This window comes from Sylvia atricapilla, chromosome 25 (genome assembly GCF_009819655.1).
Source record: "Sylvia atricapilla isolate bSylAtr1 chromosome 25, bSylAtr1.pri, whole genome shotgun sequence".
Taxonomy (NCBI): domain Eukaryota; kingdom Metazoa; phylum Chordata; class Aves; order Passeriformes; family Sylviidae; genus Sylvia; species Sylvia atricapilla.
The window spans coordinates 2,953,321-2,971,714 of record NC_089164.1 but is presented as its reverse complement, the minus strand read 5'-3'; the positions used below and the strand labels follow the sequence as shown (position 1 = coordinate 2,971,714).

General features: G+C 57.6%; 1 protein-coding gene across 1 annotated transcript; it reads left to right on the top strand.

The window, feature by feature from the left end:
- The first annotated feature begins 1,829 nt into the window (after window positions 1-1,829).
- Window positions 1,830-18,027, top strand: BAK1 (BCL2 antagonist/killer 1). The gene is made up of 6 exons (XM_066335941.1): window positions 1,830-1,936; window positions 5,604-5,688; window positions 13,466-13,601; window positions 13,681-13,824; window positions 16,642-16,822; window positions 17,756-18,027. The coding sequence occupies exons 2-6, from the start codon at window positions 5,634-5,636 to the stop codon at window positions 17,858-17,860; spliced, it is 621 nt and encodes a 206-aa protein (XP_066192038.1). The 5' UTR covers window positions 1,830-1,936; window positions 5,604-5,633; the 3' UTR covers window positions 17,861-18,027.
- Window positions 18,028-18,394: the final 367 nt, after the last annotated feature.

Below are 18,394 nucleotides of genomic sequence, written 5' to 3'. Positions count from 1 at the left end.
ACGGGCTGGCCGCACGCAGGATTTACAGCGCTCCTGTGGACGTTTCCTTCCCACCATCATTCCTTGATGGCCACGCTGGCCATTCCCATGCAGAGATGATCTTTTCCCTGGAATATTTCCATGTCCCCAAGCCTCTCCAGCAGCCTTTGGGGACACGGGGAGTCCCCACTGCCCGCAGTCCCCACAGGCTCCGCACTCACAATCCCACACAATCCACTTCCACACCTTTTGCCGCTCAATGGGAGCAGCAGGAGCCCTGTCAGAGGCGTTATTGGAGGAATTCTGGTTTCCAGCTGGAAATTCTGCATCGATGCAGCACAAAAAGAGCTGCCTGTGGCAGAGGCGGTTCGCCCCAAGGGATCGCTGGGGAATTGGCTGCTCAGTGCCACTTTCCCAGCTGGTTTTGTGCTGCCGGAGCACAGAGGTGTTGTGCAACACCCTCGAGGTGGAGAGGAAGTGGTTTGCAGCGAGGAAGGGTTGAGGTGGGGTCTGTGATTGCACAAGTGCTCCCAGGTGACCCTGGAGATGCTAAATCTGAGCTGATGGGGAGGAACAGGCAGCAGCAACCCACATCGATGTGAGGGTGTGGGCAGAGGCGCAGGATTCATCCCGAACCTGGCCACAGCTCACCCTGGCCGTGCACAAGGGCAGCACGGGTCACTGGGGTCCCCCAGAGTCGGGGACACCAAACAGAGCCGCATTCACCCCCAAAATTCACTCCAAGAGTTAAAATTGGTGGTGGGACCTCCACCCCCACTCAGGAGCTTCTCTGTGGGCACCCCTGGGAGGGAGGCAGCCCCTCGGTGCCAGCCTGGTGGGCACAGTCCCCGTGAGCTGATTCCTCACTCCATGATGATCTTCCCGCCCCAGCTCTGACTGGGGCACCTCTCCCCCGTCCCCTTCCCCACAGCCACTGTGGGAATCCTTATTTTTGCCCTCCAGCAGCTCCTTTTCACCCTTGGTTCAGCCTCACCCTGAGCAGGGTGTGCCCAGGCCATGGCCCAGCAGCCCAGGGAGCCAGAGCAGGACCCTCTGCAGCCAGGGGCTGCTTTTCCCTGGAAAAGCTCAGCCAGCGAACCAAGAATTCCAAACGGCCTGGCTGCGGGGCAGAGGAGATCCCGCGGGGCCCTCGGAGCTCCGCTGCCATCGCGCACACGGGTGATGTGATAATCAGCCCTCAGGCGTCTGCCCAGCCCCAAAGCTCTGCTTATCTGGCATTTTCCGGCCTCGGCAGCGTCCCAAGGAGCGAGGAGAGGAAAAGCAGCTGGGGCAGACTGCTGAACCCTCCAGGGCTCGATCTGTATCTCGAGCTCTCCTCGAGCTGCTGGGATTTCCCCAAAATCTCAGCGGATTTCGAATTCCCTCAGGCACTTGGTGGCAGCCGCCTCTTGCCACCGGTGACCTTTTTATTTTCTGCTGCACCAACACAAGTTCTCTCCCAGGAACCAGAAACTCTCAGATCGTTTCATTAACGGGGCTCTCGGCCGGGGAACAGGCAGAGGGTGAATTTAAGGCGCAGCCCTAAAGAAAAGCTCCGAAAACCGCGGGAGAAACCAGGGAGGAGCCGAAGATCTCCCGGGTGACACGGTGCCAACCCCGCAGCGCCCCGAGATGCTTCAGCCTCCCCCGAACCCCCCGAGGAGCCCCCCAAAACCCCCCAAAATGCCGCCGGTGCTCTGCTCTGCCCCGAGCCGGGGTTGGTGCCTCTAGAGGGAGCTGAGTCCTGCGCGCCCGTGTCTATCTATGGTCAGTGGGGTTGGGTTTCTAGTTGATCTATTTTTTACTTCTTTTCTCCTCCTCCCCGGCCTCGCGTGCTTCCTTTCGCCGTGCCGCGCTCGGGCGGGAGGACGGAAAGGGAGTGGCCACAAGGGTGGAGAGGAGCCCGGCAGGGATGCGGTAGCTCCCGGGATATCCCGACCCGTAGCAGCGGGACGCGGTGAGTGACGAGGGCAATCCCGGTTTTCTCATCGCCAAACTCTCCCGGGATGGGTTATCCCGGTTGTCCGGGCCTGGCCGGGGCTGGGATGGGCTGGGACGGACAGGAATGGTCTGTGATGGGCAGGAACGGGCTGGGAAGGGCAGGGATGGGCAGGAATGGGCAGGGATGGGCAGGAATGGGCAGGGATGCCCCTGCAGCCGCGGGGTGCGGGGGTCCGGGGGTGAAGGAGCGCTGACAAGGACAAAACACGCGGTGGTTCCTCAGCGGCCGCGCTGGGCGCGGCAAATCCCCGCGCCGGGGCTGGAGGTCCCGCTCCGGGCGGGTCACTGCTCCAAAAAGGGAATTTCCCCTCGTTTAACCGTGTTTTCCGCGGTTGGGGTGTTTTACCCCGCGCTGGGACAGTTGCCGAAGGGCTCAGGGCAGGGGACATCGCTGGGCAGAGCTGTCCCCGCTGAGGGACAGGTGACACTCGTTCCGCCACGCCCGGGCTGTGACCGGGACACGGATGTGGCTGTGCTGTCCCCGCCGGGGAGCCCCGGCCACGGGCACGGCTTTGGGGGGGACCTTGGCTGGGTGGATGCTCGGATGGGGGTCGTTTGCCCACCCTGGGCCGTGCTGGGTGGGCAGACCCCAAACTGGGCGACCCCCAAACTGGGCAACCCCCAAACTGGGCAGACCCCAAACTGGGCAAACTCCAAACTGGGCAACCCCCAAACTGGGCAGACCCCAAACTGGGCAAACCCCAAACTGGGCAAACTCCCCATTTTGCTGTCCTGGGGCAGGGGGAGGAGCGGCCCTGGCTCCACTGTCCCGGGAGGGGATGGGATCAGGAATCCTGCGGGATCTCTCCCAGCAGGGATCACTGCCCTGACGGCCTCATGGAATCACTGCCACGCAGCTGAGTGGCCACAGTGGTCCCAGGGGATGCTCCATCGATTTCCTGGCATTGATAACACATCACGGGGGGATTCCAGAGCCCCGTGGCCGGGCTTGGATATCGGGATCGCAGCCACTCCTGTGGATCCTCATGGATCTGCTCCCCTGTCCCACCATCTTCCTGAGCCCAGGGCTCAGGAACTTTGCTTTGGAGAAAAGCTGAGTGTGACTTAAAGACACCCCGGAAATGTGTCTGAGACTTTTAAGAGGAGGAGATGAGGGGGAACGAGGAGCAGTTGAGGCAAAGGCCTGTGTTTTATTGGGGAGGGTTGGAGGGCTCCAGGAAGGTTCATTCTTGGCCTGGCACGTGCTCCTTAATAAAGATGAGAGTCCTGTGCCACCCTGGAGCTGCAGCCAAATCGCATCCCAAGTTCTGGCTGCTGCTTTTAACCCCTTGCAGCCTCCTACAAGACCCTCACAGGGTGGATCAGACCCTGCAGCTCCCCTGACACCTTCCCTTGAGCCCTGATTCAAATCTCGGAAGGTTTTCATTTCCTGCAGCCCCGGGCTGTCTCTGAGTGTTTGGGTGTCACCTCGTCCTCACACCCTTCCCTGCTCTCCCTCGTGGTGTTCCCGTAACAAAGGGGAATGGGGAAGCAGGAGGAGCCCTGGAAGCAGCTCTGGAACCTGGACAGGAGGGTCTGAGGCACTCTGACCCCCCCAGAGACGGGCAGTGAACCCTTTTGGGAGTCCACACGGGCATTTGGGGCCGGCAGGGGTTGGGGACAGCAGTGACAGGGCTGCAGTGTCCTGGGTCACAGGGAAGGCAGCTCTGCCAGGGCCCAGAGAGAAACTGAAAACAAAAGTTCCTGCAGCAGCTTCAGAATAAAATGTGAATCGAAATCGTGAGTCACCAGGTTCCTGTGCTGCACAGGCAGCCCTGTGCTCCAGGAAGTCCTCACTGCTCCCAGCCCTCCCTCGTTCCAGGCAGGAGAAGTCCCTGTCACCACAGGCAGCCCTGGGTCACCGTGGGACACAGCCCTGCAGGATGAGCTGGAAAAGCTCCAGAGGCTCCCGAGCCCTTTGTTGGGTCACCCACCCCCTGCCCAGAGTCCTGTGCCCCCTGAGCAGTGGCACTGTGGGGTACAGGGGAAATTCCCTCCGTTCCTGGTCCCCACAGCTCCAAGGAGCTGCTCCCAGCTTGGGAATAGCTCTGACTCCTCCCAGTGCAGGTGGGCTCAGCCAGGGGCGGGGAAGGCAGAGGATGGAGCACAGGAGGCTCCTCAGTGGAGGAGAGGGACACCATCCCAGGGGATAGACACCATTCCAGGGGATCTGCACCATCCCAGGACATGGACACCATCCCAGGGGACAGACACCATCCTAGGGGATAGACACCATCCCAGGGGACAGACACCATCCCAGGGGTGGACACCATCCCAGGGCAGGGACACCATCCCAGGGGTGGACACCATCCCAGGGGATAGACATCATCCCAGGGGACAGACACCATCCCAGGGGTGGACACCATCCCAGGGGTGGACACCATCCCAGGGGACAGACACCATCCCAGGGGACAGACACCATCCCAGGGCATGGACACCATTCCAGGGGTGGACACAAGTCCAGGGGTGGACACCATCCCAGAGATGGGCACCATCCCAGAGGTGGGCACCATCCCAGAGGTGGGCACCATCCCAGAGGTGGGCACCATCCCAGGGGATCTGCACCACCCCATGGATCTGCAGCACCCCAGGGCAGGGAATTCTGTGATTCTCAGAGCCAGGAGAGGCAGCTGTGGAGCTGAGCTGGGGCCGTGGCTGCCTGCTCTCCCCAGAGATTTTCCCTGCTCCCAGCTGAGGATTCTCACTGCGTTCTCAGCTCTTCCTTGGATGGGGATGTTTGAGTTTGGGGAGGAAGGGGAAATCCTGTCCTGCTATGCTCAGAGAAAACCAGCATTTCCATCCTGGTCTCCAGGCTGAGGGCCCTGAGTGCAGCTGGGCCAGCAGCTCGTGGTTTTCTAAGGCAGGCAGAGCTGCTGTGCACTTTCACTTCTACAGCTCGTCCCACTGAGAACAGGCTCAACTTCTTGCCTCGTGTTTATTTTTCTTTCTGAACAATCTCCAGTAAGATGCCATGAGCTCGAACCACATTGTCACAGCTCAGGCTGGTGGAAGTGAGGGTTCATGTGAATCATTAACTAATTGCAGGAATTAATTAATTTAGGGCTCTGATGAGCCCTGAACTGCTGGGTTTGGTATTTTGGGTTTTTTTTTTTTCCCTGTGAACTTCAGGGAAAAGATGAGCTTTGTGTTTAGTTGTCATTTAATTTTCTTATTTTCTGAGAGGGGAAATGTAAAGAACAAGGGGAATTAGAGGAAATTGGGGTCCTGGAGGAAATCAGGGCTCATCTCATGAACATGTTGTCATGGCAGTGGTTGCAGCCAGGGAATCACAAACTTTTGGAATTTTTCCAGCTTTTTTCCAGTTGTGGAAATTGTTCTGTCCCAGATGTTCTGTCATCTCGGCCGAGAAACAACCTGGTGCATGCCACAGATAGGAAGGAATTCTAGCAGAATTTATGAAGTATTTGGTAACTCAGCCGTGAGGGGGGAGTGCTCCCAGAACCCAGAACTCTTCTCTGGGTACAGGACGAGTGCTGGAAGGGAGGAGCCAGGTCTGGCAGAGCCGAAATCAGCTTGGAGCAGTCGGCTCTGCCAGAGGGGATTCCTCGGGCTGTGAGGGACCACAGGAATCCTGTCACTCACACTCTCCATCACCCTTCCAGGTGAAGCTGCCTTCCCCAAACCTCTCTGCAATGGCCTCAGGGAATGAGGAGGAGCTTCCGAGGGCGCAGGAACGCCGCAGCTCAGGTAAAGAGTTCTGGGGTGCTCAGGGCAGGCAGCAGCTCCAAACCTTTATTCTTTTATTCATTCCCCTTGGGCAAGATGGGATTTGCTGTCTCCAGGGCTTTTGGCGCGGCTGGGATAACAGCTCAGCTCTGCAGTGAACTGGGAGGTGCTCCATGCTTTTTTGGGAGATGCCAGGGGCTTGGAGAATCCCGGTCTGGTGGGAGGTGTCCCTGGGTGGAACGAGGTGAGCTTTAAGGTTCTTTTCCATCCAGAATAATCAAGGATCTTGTGCTTGTCATTGGGTGGGCAGCGAGGTGGGACTGGAAGGCACAGAGTGCCTGGTGTGGTGTATTTCCTTCCCTGACACAGCAGGAGGTGTTTGGGGTTAAAATCACAGAGGAAAACACAGATGTGAGGCAGTCTGGGGGTGGCAGCAGGTGCTGTGTGCCCTGGCAGGGCAGTGGGGACAGGCTGGCAGCAGAGTCACTGTCCCCTGTGAGCCCAGCCCTGCCCTGGTTAATGGTGAAACTGGGAGTGGGGCTGGGAAAAACCCTCAGCTCCCAGCTCATCCCAAGAGGACGAAATGTGGGACACAGTGACTCCTGGTGCTGCCCTGACCTCGGAGGGCAGGTGAGAGTCAATCAGCTGAGTCAGCTCTGTCAACACAGGGCTGGAGCTGCTCGGGAGCGGGGTGATGGAGCTCAGCCCAGCTCAGGGCTCTGGCGCTGCCCTGACAGTGACATTTCTGCTCTGGTATTCCCTGGGCTCCTCTCCCTCTCTCAGTGTCAGACCCTGTGGTTGCACTGCAAGGAAAATATCCCGTCCTTGCCATGCCAGAGTCCAGGAGGTACAAAAATCCACAAGCAGGAGCAGCTTTTTGCTGATTTCCTGTTGAGGCCAGCGAGACGCTGATGTGAAAACCAGTAAGAAATCAGGCTCTGAGCATGCTGGGTCACAGTCCCAGTTCCTGTTCTCTGTGACACTTCCTGGCAGTGCCAGCATCCCTCTGCTTCCCAGAACTCAGGGGGAGTCAGGAGCAATTCCACCTCTGGAATTTGGAGGTGGCAGAAGCCTCGTGGGCCCCAGTGGAGACAGGGATGTGCAGCTTCCACTGCGGCATTGTGGGGTGGAGAGAAGCTTTGTCAAGCAGGGATTGAGCCTGGATTTCATCCGGGGCTCTGTGTGTTTGCCTTTGGATGCAGCAGAGATTTCTCTCCTGCTCAGGGATTTGCTTGGGCATCGCTGTGAGCCCTTGTCCTCCTCAGCCTGGGCACAGCCAAGGTGCTGCTGTTTGTGCCAAGGCTGGGGACACCTTCCTCCCCTGGAAACCCACTGCATTCCCTGCCCTGGGGATGGAGGCAGGAGCTTCTTCCCCCTGGCAGTGTGTGATGGAACGGGAACAACTCTGCTGATGGACACCAGAATTGCAGCAGCTTTCCTGAGCCCAGTTCAGGACCTCCCTTTCTGAGAGGCACTTTGGGGACGCTGCTCCTCCTCAGGGTGGGAAGGTGCTGGTCCTGAGGAGCAGAGGGAGGGGAAGGTTTTGCCCTGTGCAGATCCCTCGGGGATGGCAGGTGTCCATCCCCTGTCTGGATGCTCTGCTCTGCAGCAGGATGACACTAGCACAGTGCAGTGCTCACCCTGGTCACCCTTCATGGAATAAGGAACAATGGAACCCCCAGGACAACAGGAACCACCAGGGGCTGCCCAACTTGCTGGGATCAACCCCAAACCCAGCTGCTCATCCCACACTCAAACTGCAGCTGCGTGGAGCTGGATTTCTTCCCTGGGGGGCAGAAATCTCCAGAGGCTGCTCTCACTTCCCAGGGCTGTTTCCAGGCTGGGCTCTGTGCAGGGAGCTTCTCCCTGTCTCCTGAACTCCAAGGGATGGTTTTTTCCCCGGGTTTAACACGGCTTGGGGCTTTTAGATAAAGAGGAAAAAAAAAAAAAAAAAACAACCATCATTTACGGAAGTGATTCTCTGTGAGGAGCCCCCAGCAGCTTCCTGTGTGCCTCACAACCCCCATGGTGGCTCGCTGTGACAACTGGCACATTGTTAAACCACTGAGGAAGCTCAACACGCCTCTGCGAGCACACACGTGGAAACAACCCACCCCACGAAGCTCTCCCTTGCTTCTGGCTGTTGAACAGAGGAGTTTTCTCCCCGCGGGGAGGAGGAGGAGACCTCAGGGCCAAGCCACGGCTGTTCACATCTTGCTGATGTTCAGCCCTGCCCGGGCTGAGTCAGGGTCTGCTGGAGCAGCTCCAGGCTGGGCTGTGGCTGCTGACATTCTGCCTGGCTGTTCCCTGTTAGTTTTACCTGCTTTATTTCCACCGAGGTCAGGATGAAAGAGACGTAGAGTTGAGTTCAGTCTTGGCTGTTTATTATCTCTAATTTATTTACAGTTTCATGAAGCGTGAGCTCTAGCTTTCCAGTTAAAGAAATGAGACAAAATGGAGCGTTTCTAACTCTTACCAAGGCTATTTAAGAGATAATTACTTAATACTGAAGTGACATTTATATTATTTATGCGTTTGACCCAATAATGACCATTCGAGGCCCGCAATGTGGACATCTTTGACTCCATGAGAGAAAACCACCCAAATCCATGAAGAAGAGGGAATAAAGTGGCGAAGAAGAAGAACAAAGACAACACTCAGAATTTTCTATCTTGACTCACGTGTCCTCCTATACAGTAAAACCCCAAATTCTAAGTTTCTAGGATTTCAACAGTTTCCTGCTGCTGCTGAGTTTCACCAGCAATCGTTGGGCAGGGGCAGGGAGGCCACCAGCCCGTGGTGTGCTGCTGCTGCTGCTGAATTCTAGCCCAATTCTGGCTGCTGAGATCCTGGGCACTTCCTCCCACCGAAGATTCCTCCACCGTCAACATTTCTGGCAGCTGCCCAGCAGATCTCCAAATCTCCAAACTAAATGTTCTCTGGTGCAGCTTGGGGCCATCTCCTCTTGTCCTGACCACGCTGATTCTCTGGGCTGGACAACCTTTGCAGTGACTAGATTTCCCCAAAACTCCAAGCTAAATGTTGCCTGTTACGACTTGGGGCTGTTTTCTCGATCCTGACCACACTGCTCGAGCTCCCCTGGGCTGGACAACCCTTCCAGTGAAAAGATTTCCCCAAATATCCAAACTGAATGTTTTGTGGTACAACTTGGAGCTATTTCTTCTTGTCCTGACCATCCTGAGCAAGATCCCTCGGGCTGGACAACCTTTGCAGTGACTAGATTTTCCTAAATCTCCAAACTAAATGTTTCCTGCTATGATTTGGGCTGTTTTCTCAGTCCTGACCATTTCAGCAGGGATCACACGACCGTCCTCAGGCCTGAGTGAGATATTGATGATTTCACTGCACAAATGAGACTCGCAGACCTCAGTCCTCTCTCGAGTGAGGGAAAAGGGCAGAGTGAAGACACGCAGAGGACAACATGAAGGTCAGCAAAGGAGGAGTCAAATCCCAGATGGGAGGAGAATGAGGAGATTCCTTAGTCTTGGGCTGGAATTCCTTTGTAAGGCCGTGGTGAGGGATACACTAGAATATCCCTTTAATTGATGGGAAGTACTTGGGGATGGAATGTTCAGACTGTGGACATGAGCAAAGGCACCCGTGCTGAAGCAAAGCAGATGTTGAAGTAGCTGTGATCCAAATGAGAAGCTTGAACAGAGATAAGAGTGGTGAAGACCCTTTGCCTCCAGGGAAAGAAGAAGAAGACCTCTGTCCCCAGAGATGAAGATGATCTCAGAGGTAGATAAAGTGAACCCTTGCTTCTGAACAAATCCTTCAAAGTGCACCCTTTAGCCAAAGACTGAGCCCTGGAAAACTCAGGGAAAGCTGTGAGTCGAGGGGAGGGATTTTCACATGGCACAGAGATTTCCATCTCCTGGGCAGCTGATTCGCTGTGACACTGAAGCCATGAGAGCAGAGAGCTGTTTCCTGAGGAGAATTCTCCACGGCATAGCCAGAGAGACTCCTCTCCCTCCGAGAACTGAACAAAGACTGTTCTAGAGGTGGCAAACTGACTGAAAGTCCCAGGTTTTTGTCTCTTTACGTTGTCAGTGGGAAAGAAAAGAAAGAGGGTGCGAGGGGAGGAGAAGTGTTCTGAAGGTTTTATTCTGATGCTTATTATTCTTTTAGTTCTGTTAATTAAGTTGTCTTTATACCCTTTGAAGTTTTGAGCCCGCTTTGGTCTCCTAAATCTTATCTCGCGGCAGAAAATGAGGAAATAATTCTAGTAGGTGCACTGGCACTTGGCCAGCACTGAACCCACCTCACCCCGTCAGTGCCTGCAGTGTTCTTGGGGGGTTTGGGGCTCAGGGAGGATTTTGGCCAGAGCTGACAGTTTTCCTCACAGCACAGCTGAGCTGGGAGCGGTGAGAAACAAATGATCTCACACGGAAATGCAGGAGCTGAACGTTTGGGGCTCTCCGGGTCGGGGCAGTGCTGCCTGTGCCGTGGATCCGGGGTGTGGATCCAGCGCAGAGCGAGCTGGAGACGGAGCAGAGATGGGGCACACACGGAGCACACATGGAGCAGAGATGGAACAGACATGGAGAACACATGGAGCACACATGGAGCACACACACGGAGCACACACGGAGCACACACGGAGCACACACGGAGCACACATGGAGCACGCACATGGAGCAGACATGGAGCACACACATGGAGTAGACACGGAGCAGACACAGAGCACACATGGAGCACACACATGGAGCACACGTGGAACACACATGGAGCACACACAGAGCACACACAGAGCACACATGGAGCACACACATGGAGCACACATGGAACACACATGGAACACACATGGAGCACACACGGAGCAGACATGGAGCACACACGGAGCACACATGGAGCACACATGGAGCACACATGGAACACACATGGAGCACACACGGAGCACACACGGAGCAGACATGGAGCACACACATGGAGTAGACATGGAGCAGACACGGAGCACACATGGAGCACACACGGAGCACACACGGAGCAGACATGGAGCACACATGGAGCACACATGGAACACACATGGAGCACACATGGAGCACACATGGAGCAGACATGGAGCACACACGGAGCACACACGGAGCACACATGGAGCACACACAGGGAGCACACACGGAGAACACATGGAGCACACATAGAGCAGTTCCTCTCTTCCAGCGATCCCCGAGCAGCTCCAAAGCTCCCCTTGGCACTGAGGCACTGGGAATCCACTGGGAAACCCTGATCCAGGTCCATGGAGTGGGACAGATCCCAAGACAATCCCAGTGGATGCTGGGGGTAGCCTCTGTGGGAAGGGGATCCTCCTGTCGTGGTGTTCCTAAAACAGCTCCTGGGATAACCAAACACAGGGATTATTTTGGTGCAGAGATTATCTCTTCTGCCTGGCTGAGTGTTTGCCCTCCTCTCCCTGAAACTCTGACTCAGTTGGTTTCGTTTTCCGGCTGGAGTCACCGATTCCCGGTACCCAGAAGGCGAAGGATTTATTTGTCACTAAACAAACCCTTATCTGAAAACAAAAACCCCCGGAAACAGTGTCAGGAGCTGTCCTTTCGCTTCAGCCCTGCTGGTGTAACCTGGGCAGGGCAGGTCCACCCGGGACAGGGAGATGGGACCAGCTGGAAAAACCCTGTGAGGAGGATTTGGTGTGATTTGGGGGTTTGGGGTCTGTGGGGCAGCAGCGCCAGCACAGCTGTGCCCTCACTCCCCAGCCTGGGCAGGAAGGTCTCATGTTGGAAATGCAGATTCTGGAGAGCTGCAGGATCTGCAGATCCAGTGCCCAGGCTGGATTTATGGCACGGTGGGACAGGGTTTGGCTGCCGTGGAGCTGCTGCTGCTGGAGGTGCTGTCCCCCAAGGACAGAGTGATCCCCCAAACCCACAGTCCTGCACAGCCCCACTCCTGCCCTGCCGCACCTGGGCAGTGTCTGGTGCTCTGGGAAAGGAGCTGAGAGCTCTGATCCCGCCCCACCACTCCTGTCCCAACAAATTTTTATCTTGGAAAAGAAACCTGTGAAGAACGGTGTTCCTGGTCCCTGAGGGGTGGCTCAGTGGGAGCCACTGTCCCTGTCCAGGTGATTTTGGAGCTGCTGAAGCCAAGTTCTAACCCAGGACATCCCGTGGCACAGCCAGGACTTTCCCCGGAGCCATGGGATGTGTGTGATGAGGGATCAGTCACTGTGGGGCTGAAACGTCCCTCTGGGGGCTCCCTGCTCCAGGGGGGCTGGTCCTGGCCGTGTCCCTGAGCAGTGTGGGACAGGAACACGTGTGTGGGTCTGGAGATGGTTCTGTGGGGACAGGGACATGTGTGGGTCTGGAGATGGTTCTGTATGGGGACAGGGATGTGTGTGGGTCTGGAGATGGTTCTGTGTGGGGACAGGGACACGTGTGTGGGTCTGGAGATGGTTCTGTAGGGACAGGGACACCTGTGCGGGTCTGGAGATGGTTCTGTGGGGACAGGGACACGTGTGTGGGTCTGGAGATGGTTCTATGGGGACAGGGATGTGTGTGGGTCTGGAGATGGTTCTGTGGGGACAGGGACACGTGTGTGGGTCTGGAGATGGTTCTGTAGGGACAGGGACACGTGTGCGGGTCTGGAGATGGTTCTGTGGGGACAGGGACATGTGTGTGGGTCTGGAGATGTTTATGTGGGCACAGGGACATGTGTGGGTCTGGAGATGGTTCTGTGGGGACAGGGACACGTGTGTGGGTCTGGAGATGGTTCCGTGTGGGGACAGGGACACGTGTGTGGGTCTGGAGATGGTTCTGTAGGGACACGTGGGCCTGGAGAAGGTTGTGTGGACATAAGTACAAAATGTGTGGATCTGGGGATGTTTATGTGGGCACAGGGACATGTGTGGGTCTGGAGAAGGTTGTCTGGGGACAAGGACACCTGTGTGGGTCTGGAGAAGGTTGTGAGGGTGCAGGGACACGTGTGTGGGTCTGGAGATGGCTGTGAGGGTGTAGGCACACCTGTGTGGGTCTGGAGCTGTCACAGACGGGCACATTCCCCCTCTGGACCCAGAATTCCTGGAGTGCCGAGCTCTGCTTGTTGATGAGAGCCAAGGAAGGAGCCCTGGCCCCCAAACCCAGCCCCAGCCCGCCCAGCTCACTGTTCCCACCTTTCTGAGAGGGGATTTGGGGATTTCTCCCACCTGGATGTGCTGGAGCAGCCGTTCAGGCCCATCCTGGCTGTTCCCCTGCTGTCACAGGTGGGGAGTCCCCTCTCTGGGACTTATCCAGAACCTCCTGTCCCTTCTGCTCCTGCAGCAGCCCCCGCAGAGGTGGCAGTCCAGGGATGTGACTGAATCCAGAGGGAATTCCCTAAAACGATCCGGTTTTGTCCCTCACCTTGACACGGCTGTGCCATGCAAGGCCACGCTGCAAACCCGGCTGGGGAAAGCTGGGCAGAACCAGGCTGAGCTCTGTCCCCAGTTCCAGTTTGGATCTGAGATTCCCAAACTCTGCTGGGCGATGTCCTGATGGAGACGGGGGAGAGCTGCCAAGTGCTCCGACATCCGTGTGTTGTGCCAGTCCTGGGGCTGCCTCTGGCCCAGAGTGGACTCTGAAGGCGGCTGTGCCCTCAGGAATGTGACTGGATTCAAAATGAGTTTTCTGAAGACTCATTTATGTCAGGATTTTTTGGGATGGCGGCACAAGGCCAGCGTTAACACAAACAGCACAGACTCGGGGTGAAAATGAGGGAATGGCCTCTTCCAAATTTGGGAACGGAGGGAGATGAATCCGTGCCTTGAGCGCTGTCCCTCCTGCTTTTCCAGAGGGCCGTGTGGCCAAGGAGGCTGAGAAGGTGTTCCAGAGCTTCGCCTTCTACCGCTACCAGCAGGAGCGCCAGGAGCGAGGGGCAGAGCTGCCGCGGGACCAGGAGATCGAGCAGATCCAGTGGGACCTGAAGAGGTAAATCCCTGCTCCTGCCCCTGTCCCCGAGGCAGGCCACGCTGCAGAGCCTGGCCTGACTCCCTGCTCGCCCCGGCAGCACCGAGAGCCAGGTGGGGCAGCGCCTGGCCATCATCGGGGATGACATCTACCGGCGCTACGACGCCGAGTTCCGCACCATGCTGGAGTCCCTGCAGCTCAACCCCGACAACGCCTACCAGCACTTCACCAAAATCGCCTCCAGGTAAAGCCTTCTGCAGCTCCTGGCGTGGGTTGGGGGTTTTTCCCAGGGAGAAGGGGAGGAGAGGTCAGGTGTGGTCAGTGCTGATGGTTAAACTCACACTCTCTCTGTTCAAGCTTCACCCTCCAGCCCTGGCTGATCTCCCAGCGAGCTTCCCGGGATGATTCCTGTGTTTTCTGCCTGTCTGCTCCTCCTCCTGTGCACTGCTCATGTCACTGTCCCCTCCCAGGCATCCCAGTGCTTGCCCAACTGGCTGGGACCTGTCAGGGGATGTCCCTGGGGACACCTGGCCTGTGCCTGTCCCAGCTGCCCCTCAGGGGCACAGCCAGCCCTGCCCCTGCTGCTGCTCCTGCTCCCCCTTGCTCCAGGCTGGGACATCCCAAGGAACAGCCCCAACCACAACTCCACCTCTGCAGGTGGGATGGTCACAGAAATCATGGCATCATGGGATGGTTGGGTCTGGAGGGACATTGGAGATCATCCCGTTCCAGCCCCTGCCATGGGCAGGATGCCACACACGAGATGAGGTGGCCCAGGGGTCCCATCCAACCTGGTCCTCATGGACACCTCGGGATGGGGGCAGCTCCATGGGCTGGGAGAGCCTGCAGGTGACACACAGAGCGTGGGGCAGGTGACACACAGAGCCTGGGGCAGGTGACACACAGAGCCTGGTGCAAGTGACACACAGAGCCTGGGGCAGGTGACACACAGAGCCTGGGGCAGGTGACACACAGAGCGTGGGGCAGGTGACAGAGCCTGGTGCAGGTGACACACAGAGCCTGGGGCAGGTGACAGAGCCTGGGGCAGGTGACACACAGAGCCTGGGGCAGGTGACAGAGCCGGGTGCAGGTGACAGAGCCTGGGGCAGGTGACACACAGAGCCTGGTGCAAGTGACACACAGAGCCTGGGGCAGGTGACAGAGCCTCGTGCAGGTGACACACAGAGCCAGGTACAGGTGACAGAGCCTGGTGCAGGTGACACACAGAGCCTGGGGCAGGTGACACACAGAGCCGGGTGCAGGTGACAGAGCCTGGTGCAGGTGACAGAGCCTGGTGCAGGTGACACACAGAGCCTGGTGCAGGTGACAGACAGAGCCGGGTGCAGGTGACACACAGAGCCTGGTGCAGGTGACACACAGAGCCTGGTGCAGGTGACAGAGCCTGGTGCAGGTGACACACAGAGCCTGGTGCAGGTGACAGCCACCCAAAGCACGGTGACAGGTGAGGAGTGAGGGCACAAAAGTGGAAATCTTCCTGCCAGGACCTCCCAAGGAAGCTTGGCTCGAGGAGGCACCGAGGGGTTCTGTCTGCAGGGGAAATGCCCACGCAGTCAGGCAGCCCTGTGGCACAGGCAGGACAAGTCTCTGGTTCCTGTCACTCCTCCAAACACCTCTGGCTGTGACAGCCCCGTCCCTGTGCCCTCTGCTCAGCATTTGTGTCGAATTCCTTCTTTTCTGCAGTGTTTGTGTCTAACTCCTTCCTTTCTGTCCTTTTCCTGCTCCCCTGTCGGGAAGCCGCGCTGGCTGAGGCGGCAGCACACGCAGGTAAATTAACCCCTGTCCCATTAACTCAGGGGAATTAAATTAACCCCTGTCCCTGCCCTGGTCACACTCAGGTAAAATAAATTAACCCCTGTCCCTGTCCTGATCACACTCAGGTAAATTAACCCTTGTCACAGTCAGGTGAATTAAATTAACCTCTGTCCCACTCCTTGTCACACTCAGGTAAATAAACCCTTTTCACACTCAGGTAAATTAAATTAACCCCATCCATCCCCTCGTCACACACAAGGGTGAATTTACCCCTGTCCCTGTCCTCGTGCCACCTGCTCTCTGTGTCCCTAATTCCCTCTCCAAGGCCCAGGGATCACCAGCCCAGGGCAGCACACTGAACCACAGGCCCTCAGATTCCTCTTTTTAGTATATTTTTATTTCTCTTTTTCTTGCTGGAATCCAGGAAAAGCGCCTTCCAAACCTGGTGTAAGTAATCAGTTCCAAACTCTGGAGCAGGAGCACCGAGGGGCATTTTGGAGCCTCTCACAGCCCCAAAATCCCCGTGTCAGCGTGGCTGGGATGAGCCTCCAGGGCTGGTGCAGCATTCCCAGTGTTCATCCACAGAACCACGGAATGGTTTGGGTCCCCTCAGAGTCCAGCCCTTCCCCAGCAGTGCCAGGGTGGCCCCTAAACCATGTCCCCAAGGGCCACAGTCGTGTGGCTTTTCCTTCTGTCCAGGGAGGGTGTTCTGGCAGCTGTGGCAGTGCTGGGGAACCCTTCCAGTGAAAAGGTTTTCCATAATATCCAACATGAAGCATTTCCTGGTGCAGTTTGGGGCCATTTCCTCAGTCCTGCCTGAACTGCTTGAGATTCCCTGGGAATGGCCTTGTTCCATGGCTGGACAACCCTTCCAGTGAAAAGGTTTTCCCAAATATCCAAACAAAATGTTTCCTGCTACAACTTGGAGCCATTTCCTCTTGTCCTGACCATCCTGAGCAAGATCCCTCGGGCTGGACAACGTTTGCAGTGACTAGATTTCCCCAAATCTCCAAACTAAATATTTCCTGCTATGATTTGGGCTGTTTTCTCAATCCTGACCACACTGCTCAAGCTCCCCTGGCCTGAACAGCTGTTCCAGGCCTGGACAACCCTTCCAGAGGAAAAAAAAATCCATACTATCCAACCTAAGCTTTTCCTGGTACAATCTGGGGCCATTTCCCCGACCTTGACCCCACTGCTGGAGCTCCCGCTGCCTGGGCAGCTCCGGGATGCTGAGCTGGGAGCTCCGGGCAGGGATTCAGGAATTTCCCTGGGATTGTCCCTGCAGCCTGTTCGACAGTGGCATCAACTGGGGCCGGGTGATCGCCCTGCTGGCCTTCGGGTACCGCATGGCCATTCAGGTGTGGCGCAGCGGCGTGCGCGGATTCCTGAGCCGCATCGCCGGCTTCGTGCGGGACTTCATGCTGCACAACCACATCGCCCGCTGGATCGCCCAGCAGGGAGGATGGGTGAGCTGGGGGCGGCCCGGGGGCGCAGGGGCGGCTTTGGGGGGCATGGTGTGGGGATTGGGGCAAGCTTTGGGGGCAGGTTTGGGGTCAGGGGCAGGTTTGGGGTCAGGGGCAGGTTTGGGGGCATGGTTTGTGGTCGGGGGGCATGGTTTGGGGGGTTGGGGGGAAAGCTTTGGGGGCAGGTTTGGGGTCAGGGGCAGATTTGGGGGTCAAGGGGGGCAGGTTTAGGGTCAGGAGGGCAGGGTTTAGGGGCAGTGGGGCAGGCTTGGGGGCATGGTTTGGGGGTTGGGGGGAAAGCTTTGGGGGCAGGTTTGGGGATCAGGGGGGCAGGTTTGGGGGCAGGGGGACGGAGTTTGGGGATCAGGGGGCAGGATAGGGTTCAGGGTTTAGGGGCATGGTTTGGGGGTCGGGGGGCAGGTTTGGGGTCAGGGGGGCAGGTTTGGGGTCAGGGGGGCACGGTTTGGGGTCGGGGGTCAGGGTTTAGGGCATGGTTTGGGGTCGGGGGGCAGGTTTGGGGGCAAGGGGTCAGGGTTTGGGATCAGGGGGGCAGGTTTGGGGTCGGGGGTCGGGGTTTAGGGGCATGGTTTGGGGTCGGGGGGCAGGTTTGGGGTCGGGGGCATGGTTTAGGGGGAAGGGGTCAGGGTTTGGGATCGGGGGTAGATTTGGGGTCAGAGGGGCAGGTTTGGGGGTCAGGGGGGCAGGGTTTGGGGTCAAGGGGGCAGGGTTTGGGGGCAGGTTTGAGAGTCAGAGGAGTCAGGGGAGTCAGGGTTTGGAGGGTTTGGAAGTCAGGGTTTGGAGACCAGGGGGATGAGTGGGGTCAGGGTTTGAGGGTTAGGGTTTGGGGCTCAGGGTTTGGGGCTCAGGGTTTGGGGGTCGGGGTTTGGGGCTCGAGGACGTCGCGAGGACTGACCCGCTGTGTCCCCTCCCCGGCAGAGAGCCGTGTGGGACCGTGAAGCTTGCCTTTGTGTCAAGTACGGGCTGGTGCTGGCCGTGGTGCTGCTGGGGCACCTGGTGGTGCGGCGCTTCTTCACCCCCTGACGGGCACCGGGGGCTGCTGAGCGGCCCCTGTCCCCTGCCACCCCCGGGAACCTCCAGGACACGGCCTGGCTCAGGGCTGGGACACCCCTGCTGCGGGGTCTGGGCTCCCTGCACCCCCAGGACTGGGCTGGGGGAGAGGGGGGCTCTGCTTTGTTGTGTTTGATGCCTCAAAGAGCTGCTGGGGAGGGGACATGGCTGGGAGGGGACATTGCTCTGACAGGGGACATCTCTGGGGGGGATATTGCTCTGAGAGGACATCTCTGGGATGGGGCATCTCTGGGATGGGGTGTCTCTGGGTTGGGACATCTCTGGGATGGGACATCTCTGGGATGAGACATTTCTGGGATGGGACATCTCTGGGATGGGACATCTCTGGGACAGGATATCTCTGGGATGGGACATCTCTGGGACGGGAGATCTCTGGGATGGGGTGTCTCTGGGTTGGGACATTGCTCTGAGAGGGCATCTTTGGGATAGGGCATCTCTGGGACCCCCAGCTGCTCTGGAGGGACAGACAATGTGACAATGTGACAA

Coding starts and splice junctions, on each gene's coding strand:
- BAK1 (XM_066335941.1), top strand. CDS start 5,634: ATGGCCTCAGGGAATGAGGAGGAGCTTCCGAGGGCGCAGGAACGCCGC. Junction 5,689..13,465: donor GCAGGAACGCCGCAGCTCAG/GTAAAGAGTTCT, acceptor CTGCTTTTCCAG/AGGGCCGTGTGGCCAAGGAG. Junction 13,602..13,680: donor ATCCAGTGGGACCTGAAGAG/GTAAATCCCTGC, acceptor TCGCCCCGGCAG/CACCGAGAGCCAGGTGGGGC.